Below are 21,574 nucleotides of genomic sequence, written 5' to 3' on the forward strand. Positions count from 1 at the left end.
GATTACAGTATTTTAAAACGATATTTGAAATATAAAAACAGAAATTATTTTTGTCTCGTGTAATGTAAATCTTGACTTCATTTGTGGAGATCTAGGCTAACTTTACTGCCAGTCACGTTAGCTTAGCAACGTTAGCAATGTTGCTACTGACCCTCTAAGTAACGTTACTGACCCTGCGAAAAAAAAACGTAGCTTATTTATTAATACATAACGTGCTATTCGTGATATTTTCCAAATATTATTAATAACGTATCACTATAAATGTCATAAAACATTAAGTTAGTATCTTACCTTCCTCCGTCTGCTTTTTAGAAGAGTCAACTGAACCTTAAACTTTCTTGAAAAGTGCGCGAAAAATAATGCGCATGACTGTTTTTTATCGTGCCTTCTTATCTTTAAAATTAATTTTTTTTGTATTAGACAGCCTCTTGGCGTTAACAGCGATCTTCTAAACTTCTTAATTAACAATGTCAGATACAAAATATATGACCAACTTTACTACGTATATCCTATTTCCTTGTAAATAAACAGCTAGACTGAATTTTTACAGCCAGTTTCTTTTATTCAAAATATGAATACAAAGTGTTTTCATGTCCATAGATGGTATATGTCCTATATTACAGAACAATTTGAGGTTATCCAGTCTGCAGATGACAAAAATATTGACATGAGTACAGGCAATAAAAAAAATTTTCTAATTAAATAAAAAATATTTTGTCCTTGGAAAAACAGTCTGTTTTGTTTGAGAAAAAAAGAAGAAAAATACAGCAGTGTTTAAATAGCATTTATGAATTATGTGGTAAATAATAAAAATAATAATAACATGACTTTTGCCACAGGCTATTTACTGATGTGCTATTGTGATTCGTTGTCTGCTATAAAGTTGATATGAACTGCCATTCATAACCCCTTTTACTTCCACATCTACAACCACTGAACAGGAAATCTTTGGTTTTATATCCAGTATACCAGATAAATCAAACTTATTTGCTGCCATTAAATAACCACAGACCTAGAATGAGAAATAAATACCTTATTTACATAAAAGGTAAAGGAATTAGTTTTTTTTTCTTGTTTACATAATCAATACAATATACAATAGAAGTTGTAAAATAGAATCATGGGGTACAGAACCACAATATAGATTAAGATACCGCCAAATTTTACACTTCTAAATTGAAAAAATGCTACCATATATCTCTAAGAGATAACAACACAGGTTTGTTTTGAAATATATTTGGCCAAAAAACATTTAAAGGCAAATATAGCAACTTAATATGATGCCACTTTAAGTGAAGTCCTCGGCAATTCCTTTAACCAAAGCGGCTATGAAACATATGCTATTGATCGTGTGTAAACATAATTATCAATAAGGAGTGTCTAATTAACATCGAATAGACCTTTCATTTGTTTTCATCAAGGCAAGTTAGCATCTTTAGTTTGCAAAAGAACAATCAGCAAAGCAGTAACAGCAATGAGAACATAAAAATAAAATGTTTTTCATGAAAAGAAATGCAAGCAAACATCAGTGTCTTTTTGTTTGCCTTTTAACAAGTTCCACTTTACAGAAAGGAGAGGCTTTTCAGTAATACTTTGAACAGTAAAAAAAACTATTAATTTATAAAACAACACAATGAGCATTTTTATATTTGTTTGTTTACGTTACTTATATATAAAAAATAAAATAAAAAAATGTAAATAAAGAAAATTACACCATGCTGTTTCAAAAAGCAAAAAGCTTATTGGATCCAGTCCATCCTTTTCAACGTGCTTGAGTTTGTAGGTCCGCAGACGTGAGGTCTTCAGCAGAAGTGATTGGTCTTACACCAGAGAGCCGGCCTGGTTTTGCGCTGGCACCATGATGGGTACCCCTCCCATGCGGGAGATATTGGCCGCAGTTACGGTGGTGGGCAGCACTGGCGGACGTGGAATCTGAGGCTGGGCAGAGGCTGTCCGGGGGACTGAGGTGTGATGGGAGCCTCCGTTGGTGCTAGGGGGTCCCAATGGCCCGCGGGGCAGGGTAGGGTTGGTGTTGTAGCCCGGCAACGTGCGCTCCAGGTTGGCGTCTGCCGGAGGCTGTGCGCGGTAGGCGGCGATGCTGCCCGTGGCCGTGGTGATTGATGCGGTGTCGGAGTGAGGGTAATGGTGGTGATTGTGCGGGTCTCGCGGGTAAGAGCTGGTTTGAATGGAGGACAGGGTGCCGTTTTTAGAGATGATGTCAGATCCAGTGCCACTCTTGGCCCATGAGACGCGTTTGGGCGCCTGAGCATCCTCCCTGTAACGCACAAAAACACTTAGGTGTCTACACAAGTTATTATCATGTTCCTGGACGTACTGGTGTTTTTACTCATGTCCCTGTTGTATATGTGTGTGGGCACGTGTGTTTGTGTTCTTGTTCTCCACACATTTAGAGTGTGACAGGTGTGGTTGAATATACTAGCAGTGAGGAGTGAGGATATACGTTCTTTGAGTTCCCCTCTCTTGCTTCAGAAATGTTTACGTGTGTGCCCTCTTAGCATTTGTAAAGCCTGCTAAGCCTATTTAACTGTGTCTTTGGCCTTTGTGCAATGCGCTACGATTACTTAAAGGGATAGTTCACCCTAAAATGAACATTCTGTCATCATTTACTCACTCTCAAGTTATTCCAAACCTGTATGAATTTCTTTGTTATGTGGAAGATAATAGAATATATTTTGAAGAATCTCAGTAACCAAACAGTAGTGGGGCACCATTGACTATTTCATAGACTCTTAGAAGAAAAGGTTCCATATAGAACCTGAAAATGTCAGCGCTACGTATTTGGAACCCCTAAAAGGTTCTATACACTATTAAAAAAAGGGTTCCTCTGGGTTCTATATAGAACCCTGGGGTTCCATACTTGGTCAATAGAACCTTTTACCAAAAAAATGGTTCTATATGGTTCCATATATGAAGTGGGGGATGGAACCATTTCTGGAAGAAAGAAATTCATTCAGGTTTGGAACAACTTGAGGCTGAGTAAATGATGTTAAATATCCTTGCGGAGAGTTGAATTGTTAAAACGGCGTAAACTGGTAATTGTATTGAATCAAGTAAAAGTACTACTTTTAAGGGTGCTAACTTCATAGGGAGTGGGTTGCCAATTTATTTAGCTATTAGGAAGGTAAAAACATGTTTTATTTGCTTTGATTTAAGAAAGATGCATAACCCAAGTTAGAGGATTCCTGTTTGTTATTTTGAGCTCTTGTTTTTTAGATATCGTCCCCTTTTTTGTCTAAAATAAACTCCTACTTTTTGCTGCATTCAATTGCTTGTTGTGTTTGTGAGAGCAGACTTTAATACGCAACAATCAAATCAATAAATCGTAATTATCTTACTTGATTTCATTGGCCAAATCCTCCTCTGTCTCTTTCCGTCTTGTCCACATGAAGAAGAGGAAGAGAATGATCAGAATGAGAGCCACTATACAACCAACTGTAACACCAGCGATCATCCCAGCATTAGTTGCTGCACAAAAAGAACAGGTAAAGTTAATGAAAGACAGAATAAACAAATACATTACCATTCAAAAATTTGGGGTCAATACTATTTAAAAAAAAAAAATGTTTTTGAAATAAGTCTTTTGTTATTTAAAAAATAATTATTGTTATTCAAAAATACAGTAATACTGTGAACTTTTATTACAATTTAAAATAACTGTTTTATATTGTATTTTTACAGAAAAATGTAATTTATTCCTGAGATGGCAAACGTGAATTTTCAGTCTTTGCGTCACATAATCCTTCAGAAATGATTCTAATGTTTCCACAGTATTTTCAATTTTGATATTTTTAGGTCAAACTGTTCTTGTCTGTCAGTCATAAAATGGAGGTCTATGGTCACCACCTCAAAGAGCATGCACAGAGAATTTCAAATTAAACATGATTTAGTGACTCATAAATGTAAGTAAACATTGATGGCCTAAGGCATGAAATGAGCGGTTTGTATGAGAAAATGAACAGTATTTGTATCGTTTTTACCTCTTGTAACAGCCACAAAGCACCCGTGCCCTCAGATCACTTGGACGTGGCTGTGGTTACAAGAGGTAAAAATGATATAAATACTGTTCGTTTTCTCACACAAACCCCCCGTTTCGTGTCTTAGGCCATCAATGTGTACTTACATTTACGAGTCATTAAATCATGTTTAATTTGGACTTCTCTGTGCATGCTCTTTGAGGTGGTGACCATAGACCTCCATTAAATGACTGACAGACACTAACAGTTTGACCTAAAAATATCAAAATTGATAATACTTCGGAAACAAAGACACCTACTTCTTGGATGCCCTTTAGGTAAGCTAAAACATACCACAAATTCATTTCAAAGTGAACTATCCCTTTAATGGCATTTTAATGTAAATGCATTTACTGCCACTTTTGATTGATCAATTTAATGCTGAATAAAAGTTGACCCCAAACTTTTGAACGAGTTTATGTAATGACCAAACAGCAGTACATACATGTGATGACCTCCAGGTTGATGTAACAAGTCTCCTCTCCTGCAGAGTTGGATGAAGTGCACACGTATTTTCCTGACATATTACTGCTCAGATTGTTCAGTTTTAAAGTTCCTGCCGTTTCATCTACAACAACACAACAGTGTGAGGTTAAAGTCAGACATGCATGTTTACAAAAAAGAACTTAGCCAGAGGTCCCAAAAATCAAGAGACCTCGTAACAGAAAGCGATAAAGTCCTGCTAGATGAACGTTTATCCAAGATATCCAGTGCCTTGAGAATTATAATTATGATCATGTTTAAGGTTTAATCTAAGCCCAAAATGGTTCCCATCATGCTTAAAGGATTAGTTTAGCCAAAAATGAATTTTTTCAAATTTCAAAACTCGCATGACTTACTTTCCTCCATGGAACACAAAAGGAACTATTGAGTAATATAAAATTTTTATATAATAATATAATTTTGAATATAATAGTTCATAAAACGCAATTATATTCTTTTTTCCACTGAAGCTCAAGCTTCAAAAAAGATGAAAAAGCACCTTCATAGTATCATAAAAATGGTCAATGACCCGTGTGCCGTATTGCAAAGTCATGCGATAGTCAAACCAACCAAAATAAAGTGAATATTCATGAACAACCTTATCTCCAAGTGGGCTGTTAACCGTCACAAATGGGTCCAGAGTCATGTAGATGACTTTTAGTATATATTTATAGTGCTTTCTTTGTTCGTGACTGGGACATTCCTCAAAAATTCACCTCTTTTCCACAAAAGACAAAGTCAAATGTGATAGAAAGACATTAGGGATTTTTCCTTTTTGAAATGTGAAACTGCCAAGTAGAGAAACACAATATGCTTTTAGAAAGAAGATTGAAATGAATATATTATATAAACATATTCTTGTGTCTTACATAGATAGACTCACTTAGTGCGGGGGAGAAAAAGACTTCTGAGGTAGGGCTCGTCTTGGTCCACTTATACTTGGGGGACGGTTTACCATCATTAGAGTTACAGGCCAGAGTTATGTTTCCTTTAAGAACAGGCTTTTCTTTAAGTTGACACACCGGCACTGAGGGAGGAACTAAAAGAGACATGATGTGATGTTAAATGTGGAGTGAAATCACTTTCTGTGAAAAGCTGCACTTACAGAATTAAGTTTTGAAGAAATAATACGTGGCCTGTGTCACAGAACACATTTGAAAGAGGATTAGATGACAAGCCTGTTTCTGCATCTGACATGTGCATAGGCTTGTGTATTTTCTGACTTTGCATGTGTGCGCCACAGTGTGGCAGCAAGTACTCACCTTTAACAGTAAGCATTAGCTCTCCGGTGGGTCCTATGGCCCCGGGGATCATGACCTGGCACATGTACTTCCCTGAGTCCGATGCTTTGGTGTTGTTAATGAACAGGGATAGGTTGGTGTTGGGCATTTGATGGACAAAACCAACTCGACCTTCGAACTGGGTAGTGCTATGACTTAACTCTCCACTGATGTATGAGATGATCTAAAGAAAGACAAAGACGTGGTTGGGATGGAGGAATGAACAATTGTAAACAATTCTGCCAATTCTGAGAATCTTTCACAATATATTTGTATTAATATATAAATGACCTGAAATGCATTTAATCTAAGGTTTTTTATGTTTTTGAAAAATTATGCTCACAATGGCATATATTTGATAAAATACAGTAACAGCAAATTTTTAGAATATTTTTAGAATTTAAAATAACTTTTCTATATTATATTTATCTATATTTAAAATAACTTTTTCTTTTGTGATGACAAACTTAAATTTTCAGCATCATTACTCCAGTTCTTATAAATCTTACCACATTTATTTTAAATACTTTTTGTGTGTGTGGGTGTTTTTATTTATTTATTTATTTAAATAAGGATTTTTTTTCTGTTTAATATTTTATTTTTAAACTGGGATACACTGCCAAACAAAAGTTGGGGAGGGTAATACATTTTTTTTTTAAGTCTAAAAATTATGACTTTTATTCACCAAGGACGCATTAAAATGATCAAAAGTGTCAGTAACGACATTTATAATATTACAAAAAAAATTTTTAACAAATAAATGTTTCTATTCAAAGAATCCTAAGCCACAAAAATCTTAAGCAGTAAAAACTTTTTCAATATTGATAATAAACTGAGCACCGATAATAACAGAGCATATTAGAGTGCGTGACACTGAAGACCACTGAAGACACTGAATGATGCTGAAAATTCAGCTTTGCAAACACAGGAATAAAATGCACTACAAAATACATTAAAAAAAATAATATTTTTAATAATATATAACAATTTTATTGTATTTTTTATTCAAAGAAATGCATAAGCACTTCTTCCAAAAACATAAAATTATTGAAAACGCCCACTTTGTCCTTACAATAACAAATCATAATTACAAAAAATATAAATATATTTCAATAAAATATAACTATATGGGTGGTATTAATGAATAAATAAATATACATACAATAATATAAAATTATACACACACAAAAGACAATTATATTACTAATGTCAAAAAAAATACTTAAGCAAAAGGCAGTAAATTTCAAAACCACTGCGCAAAAGTAAAATTAAAAAAGAGTGGCGTAAGATCATCAATCTTTTAGAGGCAGAGTCAGAATTTCTCAGTGGACAGGTCTAAAAGATTCATAACCGAATAACCCTTCACTGAGCAGAGTTAATCTCAACTGAAGAAAATGCAGGATAGAGGATTTTACAATCTGCAGATAATACGGTTTCTTACTCTCTAATGAGATGCTGTGTAATCCAAAATGAGAGAGAATTGCTGCCAAGAGTGGACATTTCAATCTCAGTATTATACTAGCTCTTAAAGTAAGATGGCCTTAATAAAAGGCAATATGAGTTGCAGTCTGCTATGATGACCCACATGACTTCTTGTAGGTTAACACAAAGGAATTGTGTGATGACACTGTGAAATGAGCATCCATTGCAAATTATTAAACTGAATTAATATATATATATATATATACAGTATATATATATATATATTAAAAAGTGTATAGTTTTTAAGAGCTTCTGATGTTTTATTTTAAAAATCTGTCCACAATAATTCTCAGCCATTCATAATCCATATCACAACATGCACAGATGGTGCTAAACTTTCTGGCATCTGCACAAAAACTCAGGAATGATCCCACTCATAATACCATACCATTTCGAAATCTAATTTGGACGGACAACATTATCAGATTTCATTATAAATCTTTGCTGAATCCTCTCGCCGTACTGCACTGGAAGCATGTTCACACGAGTACTCGAGAGTGTGTGATAATGAGGAGCAGGATTTATTCTGTGTGCACTCTTGACCTCTGCAACTCAAGAGTCTGAGTGACCAGGGACTGACATTATCTCTTCCACCAGCCGCATGTCATGTTATAGTACGTTCTTAACAAATTATGAAGATTTGTTTTTATAGAACTATGAAATCTGATTAAAAACAGCCAATGTGCACATGACCTAAGATACTGAGCTCATTACATTACTCAGCAACACAAAAAACCTATTTCATGAAGTAGAAGTCGGCAAATGTGATATCCAGAGGGGACATTTGTTTTTAAACACTAAACTTGGTTAAGGTATTTTTCTGACAAAATGATTTGGCAAAAAAGTGAAACTACAGCTACAAGTTATATTTTACTATAGAAAAAATGCATTAAGCTCACTAGAGAAATCCTATATTGACTTGACTAACATATTCAGTTATTAATATTTGGTGGTTTGCATGTGTGCAAAATTTCTCTGTGACAGTCTGGCCAAAAAATTACGTCCGCATATATTTAGTTTCACTACGTTATCACAAACCAAAACAATTGACTCCTAGCACAACTACGCAACATGCTTACAAAATCGAACAAATCTGTGATAATATTTGAATAAAAGGGTGAAGATGTCAGTTTTCCAAGGCTGAATATCACTTTTGTTCCCTATGGTTTTATAATAAAATCATAAAGACTTCCCTAACAAGTACTGACATATGACATAGTATTGATAGATTTCATAGTTCATTGAATATTATAGTCTTTTATAATAATACATCGTCTCTCATTTATTCAAAATAAAGAGCTTAAGAAATCCCTCAATAATAATAACATTATAATTATTACCATAATAAGCATTAATTGTTTATTGATAACTAAAGCACATTATATTGGTAAGTTTTACTTTGACAAGCTTAACTCATGTTATTACTACTACGTACTAACTGACTAATTGTTGTCTAAGTCTACTGTATTCAGTCATTGCACAAACCCTAATTTTGGCAATGTTATATTATTGTTGCATATGTTGTTAATAATGTTTTAGTAATAATGTTTAAAAGTATTACTTATTTTTTCATTATTATTTCTTATGTTCATCTTATTTTACCTACTATTTATTTGTATTTAATTCACAGTCTCAGCTGAACAGGTTGACCAAGATATATTCTGTATATAACTGCATATGTCATGAATAAATTATTGAATGAATCTTGAAATCGTCCATTATTTTAAGTGACAAATAACATGTCCATGTTTTTATTTGTCCATGAATAACATGTCCATGTCCATGTCCGTGTATTTATCAAGATTTTAGGGTTTTTATATATAATTTTTTTAAAGTTACCATTTAAATAAAAATGTTTTCACTTCAGTGGTTCTGCAGTGAGACAATTTGATTTGTATTACGTACTAATATTGCATGCAGTCTTTCAATTAATATGACTAACAAAAAAATAAAAATAAAAAATAAAGTACATAATTTTTTTTTTTTTTAAGAAAAAGTTTTACATAATCACACTGCAGGACACTGCCAACTCGTACAAAGAAAAGCAACATATAGCAAAAGACAGTCACCATTTCTGTGCTGCTGGACATGTAGTTCCAGACGACCGCGTTCTTCTGTATCTCAGCACCAGTGTAAGAAGCCTGCAGCACTACCATCTTCCCTTGGATCACTTCTACATTTTTATAAGGCAGCACAAGTTGGGCCAGGTCACCTGGAAAGAAAAAAAAAAAAGCAAACATTGATTAACAACCTGCAAACTCAACCTAGTTGACAGACCACAATCCCAGATGCACTCCTTTGAAACTCCAATCAAAGCTCGGAAACATCCAGGAGTGACTTACACTCCCCCAAGTGGAGGTAAACCAGCTGAATCCAGCTGTCCTGGTTGTCGCTCTGTTCCGCCAGCTTGGCCAGGACTCTTCAGCTCAATTCCCGTAGAAACAGATACTCGCCACACACAGACACTCATAAAAGACAATCTGCTTCTAAAATCCTCGTCATTTAGGACTTTAACGGGTGACGCAACTGCAGAGCATCTTATTTTAGGCTTATGTGTAGGCTGTCTCGAATTCCCCTCCCTTAAGTGTAAAACCACTAATCCTCAATGAGAATCCTGCTCGTGCTCATCTCTCTAACATTTTCTTCTGCTTTATGATTGTGGGTTGGTTTTTAGCCCGATTACAAACTAGCAACGATGGATAATGTGATTTCTTCCATTGACCCTCTCCAAATAAAGCCGTCGCTTAGCGTTCAATTCAGAAATTTGGCCTATATGGTGCTGGGTCAAAAATGTAATCGCATTAAAAATGTATAAAGGAACTAATCTGGTTTCATGGTAAATCTTGATCAACATTTCATTTTATAGGTCAAAAGGGGAAAAAAGATTTCAGGCCATGCCAGTTCACCTCCCTCTGGAACTGGATACAACTATACACAACTGTGAATCACTTTTCAAATTAAAATATTTATAAAGACAACAAGATGTGTGCTGAATATCAAGACAATGTACCACACATGTTTGGTGTAGACTTGTGCCATCGTACCATCATAAAATCTCACCGACCAGACACTTCAACAGTAATGCAATAAATATTTTTGATGAGTATTCATGTCTTTCAAAAACACATTTAATTAAGTCAATTAGAGTTTATTAGAACAGGATTTGTAAATAAAAAGTTTAATTTTCAAGCAAGAACACTAGCACTTTGAATTGAACAATTTTCTAGTACAATTTCCATCATCTGAATGTTACATACAAAGCATTTTAAAGGTCCCCTGACATGGGGTTATTTTATTATTTTATAATGTTTCCTGGGTTGCCCTTATAATGTTAGTATGTTTTTTTAGATCAAAAATAGACATAATTTAGAAATAAAAGGCGTTTTTCCTAGCCTGATTTTAGCCTCTGATTTGAACGCTCTGTTTAAGGGGCGTGTCTTCTGTGGGATTTAGTGGAACCGCCCACTGCTGTGATTGGCTGACATGCTTGCATATGAAATAGCTATATATTACATGTGAAACTTTCTTAATACTTTTACTACAGCTGTTATACGAGATTAACGAATCGTGAGAAGTTTTTAAAGAATTTAGGTCTATTCCCATCACATAAAATGTTGCCGTGATGAGCGTTGAGCAGCAGATGACAGTCTGTTGATCGCCAGAATGAAGATCTTATCATTGTAATGCAGTTTCTGCACTCTCTCTAATGCTTTCACTAATGCAAACACGATGATGTACATACAGTAAGAGCTTCGTTGTGCAGTGTAATGTGCGTCATTGATTTCATAACGACTTATCCAGATAAACTTGTGCTGTGTGGAGAGATTGTTCTTTGATGCTTTCTGTATAATTTGTTCACAATTTAAATAAGATTATTTTCATCTTACTAAAAGGAACAATGTGAAGTTGATATTTTAGTCACTGGCTTGACTTATTTCAAATTCCAAATGTGCAAATGTATATTATGAGGAAATGAAACCATTTTTTTGACATTTGATGCATGTAAACCTTTTGTAGTGGACTCCAAAAAAGTAGCATAAGTAGCATAATAGGGGCACTTTAATTTATTTCGATTATTTTTTCCATGAAAGAATTTGACCTGAAACTGTATTACTGTCTAGATACCAATAGAGGGCAGCAAATACTATTCAATAAATTCTCTCAGTTTTAACTCAACACTACTTGTATTGTTTTGCAAAGAATACATAAATAATTCATAAATATTAATATAAACTAAAATTAAAAATAATAAATAAACTAAGTTACAAATAAGAACAAAGACAAACATAATATGGTGTTTCTTGAACACTACACTCTAAACAAAATTTGTGTAAAATATGGACAAACCCACAATGCTGGGTTAAAAATGTAATTTCAAATTTTAACCCAACTTCAACTTTCACTTTCAACTGTATTTTTTTATTGCATTTTTAACCCAACATTTGGGTTTGTCCATATTTGACCCAAATTTGGGCTGAACAAACCCAGCATTTTTTAGAGTGTGCTAAAATTCCTTGATTCAGGAATTATATGACATACAATGACTCATGCAGTCAATTTGTGTGTTCAGTCTGTCAATTCTGAATCATTAGATGCATTAACAACCAGCATTCCCAAGTATTTTCTTCATCTCTAGATCTCTCTACTAAAGCCTGAATAAGAGATTAAACAAGACGTTCAGTAGGGAGCCTGGGTCAGCATCAACAACTCTCATTAATCTGAGCACTTTTGGGAGTGTTTCTCTCTCTTGTGAACACAGAGTCTCTCAGATCCACATAAGTATCTTAGCAGTGTTTAAATGATCCTACTAAACTCAGTGATTGCAAAAACAACCTCAAATAAACATGAAGACCTTTACATGCCACAGAAGGAAAGCATTAGTATGTCACACGGGAGAGTTTAGTGTGCGCAAACCAACGACCAACTCAAAGTGAATGTCCACTACTAGCTGCTTATAGTGATTTTAACAATGATGAATGGCTCCTCTGGGAGACGTTTTGAGGGATTTTCTGTTTTACTATGAGAATGACAGAGGGACAAAAGCAAAGAGCCTGTTTCCTGACTCTTCGAGCATTTCAGCATCTTCTGATTTAGCTCCTAATGACAAGATATTCCAGCACAGTCCCATTCCCATCAGTCTAATGAGCCTGCAAATGATTTCTGGCATTATAGTCCTCAAGATCTGTGTATACAAATGTTTTGCTGATGCAAATGTGCTTTTGTTTGCTCTGTTGTGATTGTGAACCCCAGAACGTTTGAAGGAGAGATTGACAGGTATGGGCGATGAGAAGAACATGCAGAAAGAGAAAGTCAAATATTGAAGGTGGACTTTTAATTTTTAGAAATTCTCTATAAATGGAGGTAAAAAGAGAAGAAGAGTGTGGGGTGGAACATTTAAATTATATATATTAAACCAGGTTAGACTAACATTTGACATGCTAATACTCTGAAACAATGTACTAAGACGTTTTGTACTTTGGATGAATGTATGTGTCTCTCTTGGAAGAAAACCCATGACTGTGTGTATAAATAACATAATTTGGAAAATGAAAGTTATCTAGTAACCAAAGGGCTTGTCAATGTAGAACCAATCAATATAAGTAATGTTTCATGTCATTTTGCCATTTTGCTCTATTCTATAAAACTGTTGTATTTGTGTTTTCTCGGGGGATTCTCAATGGGATTTGTCTGAGATCCACTGGCCATGCTTATTGCTTCTTTTTGGGAGATTCTTTGAGAACTGTTCAAGACTGAATAAAGAACATTTAAAGGACAATTACTCAAGTTTTCTGTCATTAAAGCTCTGCAGCAAGAGAACAAGTAAGTCAGATTGGCTCTGAGCGCTGTAGTCGACTGGAGACTCGCTGATGTGTAAACGTAGCTAACGTCAAATATATTTAGACGCGCTAGTGTGTAAGTTATACTAGTATAGTTAGTCTTAGGGAGCCAAATCAAAATTAGTAAGGATTGGGGATAAAAAAAATTTATAACAAGTGTCATAAATCTGTTTAAATCATTCTTACGGGTCTGATCCGAATAATGTATGTAATCGAGTGGCATGAAGTCAGAATGGAGATGGAAAGATATAGATGGGCCTTGAATTAATCTCACTCCTGCCACACAGCTAGGGAGGTAATGAGGGGTCATCAACCAAAAAAAGTCGGAGACACAGTAATGCCCAGCCACTAAACATTGGAACAGTTAACTTACATAAGGTCATACATTAAAACGTAGAATTAACGCAAAATTGTGCATCTTTGTAAATATTCACTTTTTCTGCATTTTTAATTAAGCAAAACCTATGTACATACAAAATGGCATTAAGACATTAAATAAATATACAACTAAAGTGGCAGAGCATACACTATATACCACTCAAAAGTTTGAGGTCAGTAAGATTTTCTTAAAAGAAATACAGAACATATTAAATTGATCAAAAGTGACAGCAAAGACTTCTTCACTATTACCAAAAAAATCTATTTTTAATTCATTAATGCTTCAAAGAAACCTGAAAAAGAGTATCCCAGTTTCCACAAAAATATTAAGCAGAACAGCTTTTTTCAACATTGATAATACCAAATAACATTGGTTACGGATGTAGGAAATAGAGCACCAAATATTGAATTATAATAATATTACTGTTTGTGCAGTTTTTGAACAAACATTAAAAAATGGTCCTAAACTTTTGTACTGCAGTATACATAAATGAGTTGGTAGATTAAATACATATTTTATTTTTAGTAATTTGTTCATTTTGGTTATATTGAGATTATATAGAGAAATATTAATACAATCATACTTGTACTGAGACTCTCAAACAAATGTGACTACTTGCAATTTTTCAGTGTGATGTGCAAGTGCTGGTTATTACTGTAATAATTATTTCTATTGCTGCACCTGTTTAACATCAGCTGAGCCTCAAGTTTCAATGTGGAACATTTCTGAGATATGAGCTGATTCTGAGATATATTTATAAAGCCTACACACATTAAAAAAAAAACTACATTTCTGAGACAACCCCATTATTCTAAAGTGCTGCACCGAGACAAATCAAGACTCTTGGTAATGTGCTTTGCAAAACCAAAGTCAAACAATAGGTTTATCCTTCATTGTCTAAGAATAACTAATCCAAACCGACTTTATTTTATGGTTGACATGAACAAGCCATCTTAATTTTAAACCCCTCCCCACCAACAATTGGTCATATAGGGACACTTTTCGCAAACACATCATGTTTTACTCTGAAATAGGTCACATTATGAACATTATTAACGTCATGAATCATGGATGAAGTGATTCTCAAAGACAAGAACATGGTGGTTCGAGCACAACATGAGTTTGTTCCCATGCGTACGCTAATGTGCATGACAGAGGTTGATGCTTTTGATTGCAGGAAGAGCGCAAATTGTACTATTTATTTTTCAAAGGTTGGCACAAGGCTCTGATAAAGGGTCTGGAGAAAGCCTTTGATGCATCTGACAGTTTGCGTGGACGCAGAGCATTGGGCGGAGACCAAAACTTCCTGTCTTAAGTCTATCTATCCTTCAAAGTTAATGTTAAAGCATTCCAGCCCTGTTTCTTCAGTCAGATCTGAGACAGAAGGCCTTTGCATGCAAGACAAGTTAACACCCAAAATTATTATAGATGCTCTGACAAAAAGAGTCAACGGAAAATGACAAATCTCAACTATAAAGCCTTGATACGATCAAGCAGATAACTGATATCTGGGGTGGAGACGTACACTGTAGATCTGAGAGATTGACTGATGGCTTTCTTCATGCTACTGATAAAACTTTTATGATGTGGTTTCATAATGTGGTAGTGAGGATTTTATTTGTGAGGCTTCAGGGCACATTTCCATCTGAGGGACAGAATTTTAAAATGCAGACAAAAGTCTGTTTACTGAACGAAAAGAGACAAGTGTTTAAACTATTTGATGATTTTAGTAATATAGACAAATTGCCCAATTAGAAGATATAATTAATGCTCTAACACATTTACTGTAGGTGGTGTGACTGTCTAGGATTTTTGCATATTTTATTATAGTTTCATAAAAAAAAAGCAGAGCTATGCTATAAAGCCCTTGAAATGAAGCAATGACATGAAGCCCTTTTGTGGTCATGTGACAAGAAAACCATTAAACCATTTACTTGGTTACACTGCTTTTTGTAAAAAAAATTAAAAAAAAATAAAAGATATTGCAGAATTTACAAAGATTTCTTCTTTTAAAACAAAAAAACTTGAACATCCTTATTTGTCTCCGACTCATGTAGAGACACCAGGCAAGTTTGTCCTCTGACACACTCCTTATCTGACAAGAAAAGTCTTATTCCCATAACTCATTTCAACTCTTCCTCTTTCTCTTTCCAATCTCTTCTACTCTCTCTATCTCTCAGTAATTACAGACGATGCTCGAGAGCATCAGTTCGATCAGCTCTAACTGTGACACTGTTTGGTTCATTTGAGAAATATTTGTAAGCCATTATAGTTTAATTGCAGAAGTAAGCTTGCGTGTTATCCAAAATATCTGTGTGTGTGTGTGTGTGTGTGTGTGTGTGTGTGTGTGAGAGAGAGAGAGTGTATGAGAGAGCCGTGAGGGTGGCTGTGCCAATGAAAAGGATTGCAATTGACTTTAGTGCAGATGAGTGGCTCAAGGTTAATTGAAGCGGTAATGAGTGTGCAGAGAGAAATTTGATTCATGTGGATAGTGAAAAATGGGCAGACCGAGACTAGAAGTCTGACTTCATAAAGACAACTGGAAAAATGCCTTCTACAAGTCAGAATAGGCGAGAAATAGAGCGGCAAATAACCTGCAAGAAACTTGTCTTGGTCATATTTCAGAAATATAATGAATAAATAAAATCTATTTACTTATAACTATATATCTTTATAACATTTTATATGTATTTATACATTTATAGTTCAATACATAATAGCATTGTTTGGTATTGCCTTTAATTTATGCTCATTTAACTCAAAACACATTATTGCATTTTAATCACACATTTAAACAATGATTGTACTGTAATGATTGTTATTTGAAAAAATAAAATAAAATAAAATTGGTAACAGCCCTAAAGAATTATTCTTCATGAAATACATTTCACCTGTATATGGCGAAATGGGCTTCATGGGAATCACCCAAGAATTTGTACATATGCTAATCTGAAACCAGTTTTGCTTGTTCTTTAAATGATGGCTGTTGCATCTTAATACTGGGCTGACGTTGACATAAGCACAACACAGGAAAGTGAAGTCTTAAAGGGTTAGTTCACCCAAAAATGAAAATGACCTAAGACGCTGCTGACGTGTATTTGATGCGTCCGTGTATTCCGGTTCAAATAAATATGCCAAATCTTCCACTGTGTGGAAATCCTTAGACATGTTTGCGAAGATTGAAGACAATACAATGCTGAATGAAGTCGTAGTTTTTGTTATTTTTGGACCAAAATGTATTTTCGATGCTTCAAAACATTCTAACTAACCCACTGATGTCACATGGACTACTTTGATGATGTCTTTATTTGTGGGTTAGTTACTTTCTGGACAAGGACAGTTTATCGTACATACATTTTTTAATGGAGGAACAAAACTCTCGGACTAAATCTAAAATATCTTAAACTGTTTTTCAAAGATGAACGGAGGTCTTATGGGCTTGAAACGACATGAGGGTGAGTCATTAATGACATGCTTTTCATTTTTGGGTAAACCAACCCTTTAACTCCAGTGTATTCCTGTTTCCTTCTTTCCTGTTTCCTGTGCATTGTGTTAAAACAGGGATACAGGAAAGAGAGCTGGGCCAGATAAGACAAAGACTGGGACACACTCCAACAGCACATGTATGTAAGGTCACACACAAACATATAGGGCACAAACACACAGCTGTGTCTCCGTCTAAGATCTTGAAATAACTTCATTATGAGCCCTTGTGACTCCTCCTGCTTCAATGGCTGTGCTCAGGATGCTCCTCTGGCCCAGATCTGATCAGTTCAACATACTGACTGACAGCTGGGAGTCAAATCTGTACAATACCAAGAGATGGCAGGTGATGGAATCTGTCCAGTAAACAGTGGATTAACATGATGAATTGTGCTGGGATTACACTGTGTTTTACAGGAGTCGCAAAATGTGATCATCTGTGACACACATAGGCTATAAGGTGACACACAAATATCATGCCTTTAATCTGATTCAGAGACGCCATCTATCAGCTCTGTTCAATGCTGTATTAATCTAACATCACACCACTGCTGTCATAATGAGTGATATGAAACCGAGTACTGACAGGTGAAATGAGAAAGCCCATGTTAATGTACAATATTAATTGAAACCTGAAAAGGCACAGTGGTGCGTGACATTAAACTGACTGAAATGACCACAGGACACTTTAAATAGATAAAAATCAACAGTAGATTTTACATGTTACAAAAAAAATCTAAAAGAAATGCTGTTCTTTTTAAACTTTCATTATTATGATAATATCGAGGCCACGCCCTCAAACGCGATGAGCCAATCACAGTGTGCAGCTAACCCAATACACTCGGACATTCTCTGCTTCCACGTCCATTGAAATGCATTGCAGTTAGTCAGTTTTCATTCGTTTTTTCTTGTCATTTTAAGTTTAAAATGGTCAAACGGTGTGTACATGCAACTCCAACACTATAGGTTCCCGAGAGGCTGGGCGACGGCGTCTATTTCTTTTACCCTTTTCCCAAGCCACATCTCGACCGAGATAAGTGTCTGCTCTGGATTAAGTTATGCGGTAGACCACAACACCAACTAAACGTGGATAAATTAAACAAGGATGTCTACATCTGTTCTAAGTTAATTCAATAACGTTATCTTTAAAATCTCTAACGTAACATTAGCCTAACATTAGAAAACGTTAACGTTAGCTTCTAGCTGCGTTGTACATCATGTCACTTATAACCGAGATATCAAATGTTAACATTGTTGTGCTGAATGATTCATGAAAATACTGTAGCACCAAACGGTGATGGCAACGGTTGCGGTTTATCACGTTTACACTGTGACCTGTACATTTTTGCCTGGAGCTGAAGCTTTTCATCGACCTTCTCAACAATAAAATTATTAATATAACCCTTCAATGCATAGTTAAGGCCCTTTAGGTGACTTATCGAGATGATATATAATCTTTCTGTCTCCAAAAATCACTAATTGCCTCCTGTGAAATGTCTCCTAGTGTGACGGCTGCCATAACGCCTGTCCCCGAATGTTGACTGTTTGTCCGAGTGAGTGGAGGGGGCGTGGCTTAGCCATAGGTCAATAGCTTGTTTTCATATGACGTCACGCCACTGCGTTACCATGGCGCGAAATGCAGATGGAGGGCAGGAAGAGATTTTCTATATTTAGGAAGCACTATAACACACTCAAAATGCCGATATTTTGCGTCGTTTATGGTTGCTCAAATCGATTAAACCATGAGGAGTTTTTATCGTGTGCCAAAAGTTGTTGTTCATAAGGGTGGAAAATACATGAAATTGACAGAAAAACACCGGGAAAAATGCCTTGCAAACCTACGTCTGCGGTCGGGAGGAGCCGAATGGGAAAATGCCCGTGTGTGTGCAGTGATCACTTCGTCAAATGTGAGTTAATAAATTATTTATGTGGCTTATAATTACATTATTCCGGTGTTTAAATACACTTATGTGGCTGTTTGTGTAACGTACCAGTTTCCGAACTTTGTAAAGTCAAAGTATGTCTGTAAGACGAGTTAGTTGCTGATATCTACAGCCTCGATGGCAGAAAAATCTCTCAATTCAGTTGAAAAATCGGTCCTCTTCATAACGTAAGGATCACGTCCAACATATGTTTCGATTTTATGTTTATATATTTCTCTTGTAATAGCGTCTAAAGTAGTACAGTACGGATTTTCCTCCATCTTGTACATTGCGCTCTTCACTCCTTGCCCTCCATCTGCATTCCGCGTGTCAACACAATCACGTGACTGCAAACCACCTATTAAGCCGCATGCTGAGGATGAATGTTCAAAAACTAATTACCCAACTGTGAAGACAACGTAATTACTAGCTCCAGTCCTCTAAATCATATAGAAAATAGTGCAGATAAATCATTGAGACTGAGGCCTTATCTCTACTCTCCGCAGAGCTAGAGTGATTCTTTCTATCAGTAAAGAGATACGGCTCACTCTTGAATGGATGAAGTTTATTGGACTGATTTTGAGGAGCATTACGGACTTTTCGATTCAAGGCGGCTCTTCAAATGTCAGAAGCTTGACCACAGCAGTAGATAAAGTCTCTCTGGTAGGCTGAGTGAGACATTAATCTTAATTTGACATGAGAACCAATCAAACAAATGTTTGTTGAGCTGAATAAAGAATCGCGTGGACAAAATACAATCAAAAAAGGAAAACAGAGCTTTCGTTATGCCCCTTTTTCAGTCTTTTATCTTCATGACACCAAAACAAATAGCCACAGTGCTACTTCAAAATTATTTTTATATATAGCTGAAAATGTCAGTTTTGAGCCAAAAAATATTTGCACTAAAGTTAGCAGCACCACCAGACCGGCTGAGCATTATGGGGGATGGATTACATTACACTCTCAGAAGACTTAACATTCCCACGGTGTCACATCAGTTTAGCGATTCGGTCGCAAAAATACATACAGCCTTGATCCGCCACTGCAACCCCAGAGTTAAACCGGTCTTAAAAACACACAAGGCCATTACTGATGGGTAAAGCACATGATATGGGAGGCTAAAAGGCCACAAAAAAATAGCATGAGCAGGAACAGCAGGTCACGATTTTGTGTTTGGGCGTAATTAATCTCTGTTTTGCGTTTCTGCATTAGAGGAGTTCTGATTAACCTAAGGATCAACAGAAACAAACAGAAGCGGAAAGGATGTGGATCCTGTGGCACGTCTCGGCACACAGACGCACGCACGCACGCATGCACATCCTGGGGCCGGTCATGTTTCCTTCTGCTGAGGTCGGGTCTGTGATCAAACTCTCAACTGTGTATCTAACAGCACATCCACAGCATGAATTCCCGCTTCAATAGAGAGTAAAATAGCCAGAACAGAGCAAAACCATTTGATTTGAAAACAGCGAGTTATGAAAACACAGTCCCTGGGAGAACAGTGACGAGCGGTTTATGGAAAAAATAACAATTTACAGAGTGTCACCACCCTTGACAAAACTCCTGCAGGGACCATTTCAACCGCAGATAAAACTCCAAAAGTCCCAGCAAAAGACAACAGAAACAAACAATCACAATAGATAATGCTGCTACTTCTTTCTTTCAAAAGGAAAGTCCCCCCAAAAACTTAATGTCTATTGACCAGCAAATAAACATATGCTCAAAAAGCATAAAGGTAAAGCACAAACACACTTGTGTATGTACATATGCATTTACACATTTATGTTTAATAAAGGGTTAAGTTCACCCAAAAATGAAAATTGCCCCATGATTTACTCACACTCAAGCCACCCTACACTCTTAGAAGAAATGGTTTTATTTAGAACCAGAAATGGTTCCATCCCCCGCTACATATATGGAACTCCAAAATTGTTCTATATAGAACCATTTGTTTTGGTAAAAGGTTCTATTGGCCAAGAATGGAACCCCAGGGTTCTATATACTCTATTTTTAAGAGTGTATAGAACCTTTTAGGGGTTCCAAATACGTAGCGCTGATAGAACCTTTTAAGGTTCTATATAGAACCTTTTCTTCTAAGAGTGTAGGTGAATATGACATTGTTCTTTCAGACAGAGTTATAAAAAAATGTCCTGGCTCTTCCAAGCTTTATAACAGCAGTGAATGTCACCTTATCGAGTTTGATTTGAGTTTGTAAATTAAATTTTTGGGTGAACTATCCCTTTGCACAATATATTAAAACATAACCTATGGTGCACATAGAGATTCAGCTATAAGTAACCCGCAATATTCCTTTTAACATCCGACTGAATGGAGCGACTCAAGTTGAAACAGCAGGAAGACTTATTTCACATTTTTTATATCAGTTATTATTGCCTTCTAAATGTACCCGATGTCATAAAAAGCGAGCTTTAGTTCACAGCTGATGTCATAGAGGTGTAACGGCAGTGATGTCATTTTTATAGACAAGTAATATTTTCCATCAAGCTGCTCATGGGTTAATCATGATCTAGACACCCACGACCCACATAAAGCTTAACCGCAGCTAAGGGCTTGATATTCATAATGCGTAACAAATCTCATTAGAGGCCTGCTGATCTGGGATCATATTTGTGATGTTTATACCAGTTCAGGTGATTGCATTATGACACTGGGA

The 21,574-nt window shown here is 35.7% G+C and overlaps 1 protein-coding gene across 1 annotated transcript in view; it reads right to left on the bottom strand.

The window, feature by feature from the left end:
- Window positions 1-541: 541 nt before the first annotated feature.
- esama (endothelial cell adhesion molecule a) overlaps window positions 542-21,574 on the bottom strand; it is a 42,540-nt gene continuing 21,507 nt past the window's right edge. The window contains exons 2-7 of the mRNA XM_039677442.2: window positions 9,349-9,491; window positions 5,780-5,981; window positions 5,401-5,556; window positions 4,480-4,602; window positions 3,357-3,486; window positions 542-2,275 (exon numbers count right to left, since the gene is read on the bottom strand). Of these exons, the coding sequence (XP_039533376.2) occupies window positions 1,822-2,275; window positions 3,357-3,486; window positions 4,480-4,602; window positions 5,401-5,556; window positions 5,780-5,981; window positions 9,349-9,491 (1,208 nt within the window). The 3' untranslated portion in view covers window positions 542-1,821. The remainder of the gene's footprint in view (window positions 2,276-3,356; window positions 3,487-4,479; window positions 4,603-5,400; window positions 5,557-5,779; window positions 5,982-9,348; window positions 9,492-21,574) is intronic.

Source organism: Pimephales promelas, chromosome 23 (assembly GCF_988280905.1).
Source record: "Pimephales promelas chromosome 23, fPimPro1.hap1.1, whole genome shotgun sequence".
In the NCBI taxonomy this organism is placed as follows: domain Eukaryota; kingdom Metazoa; phylum Chordata; class Actinopteri; order Cypriniformes; family Leuciscidae; genus Pimephales; species Pimephales promelas.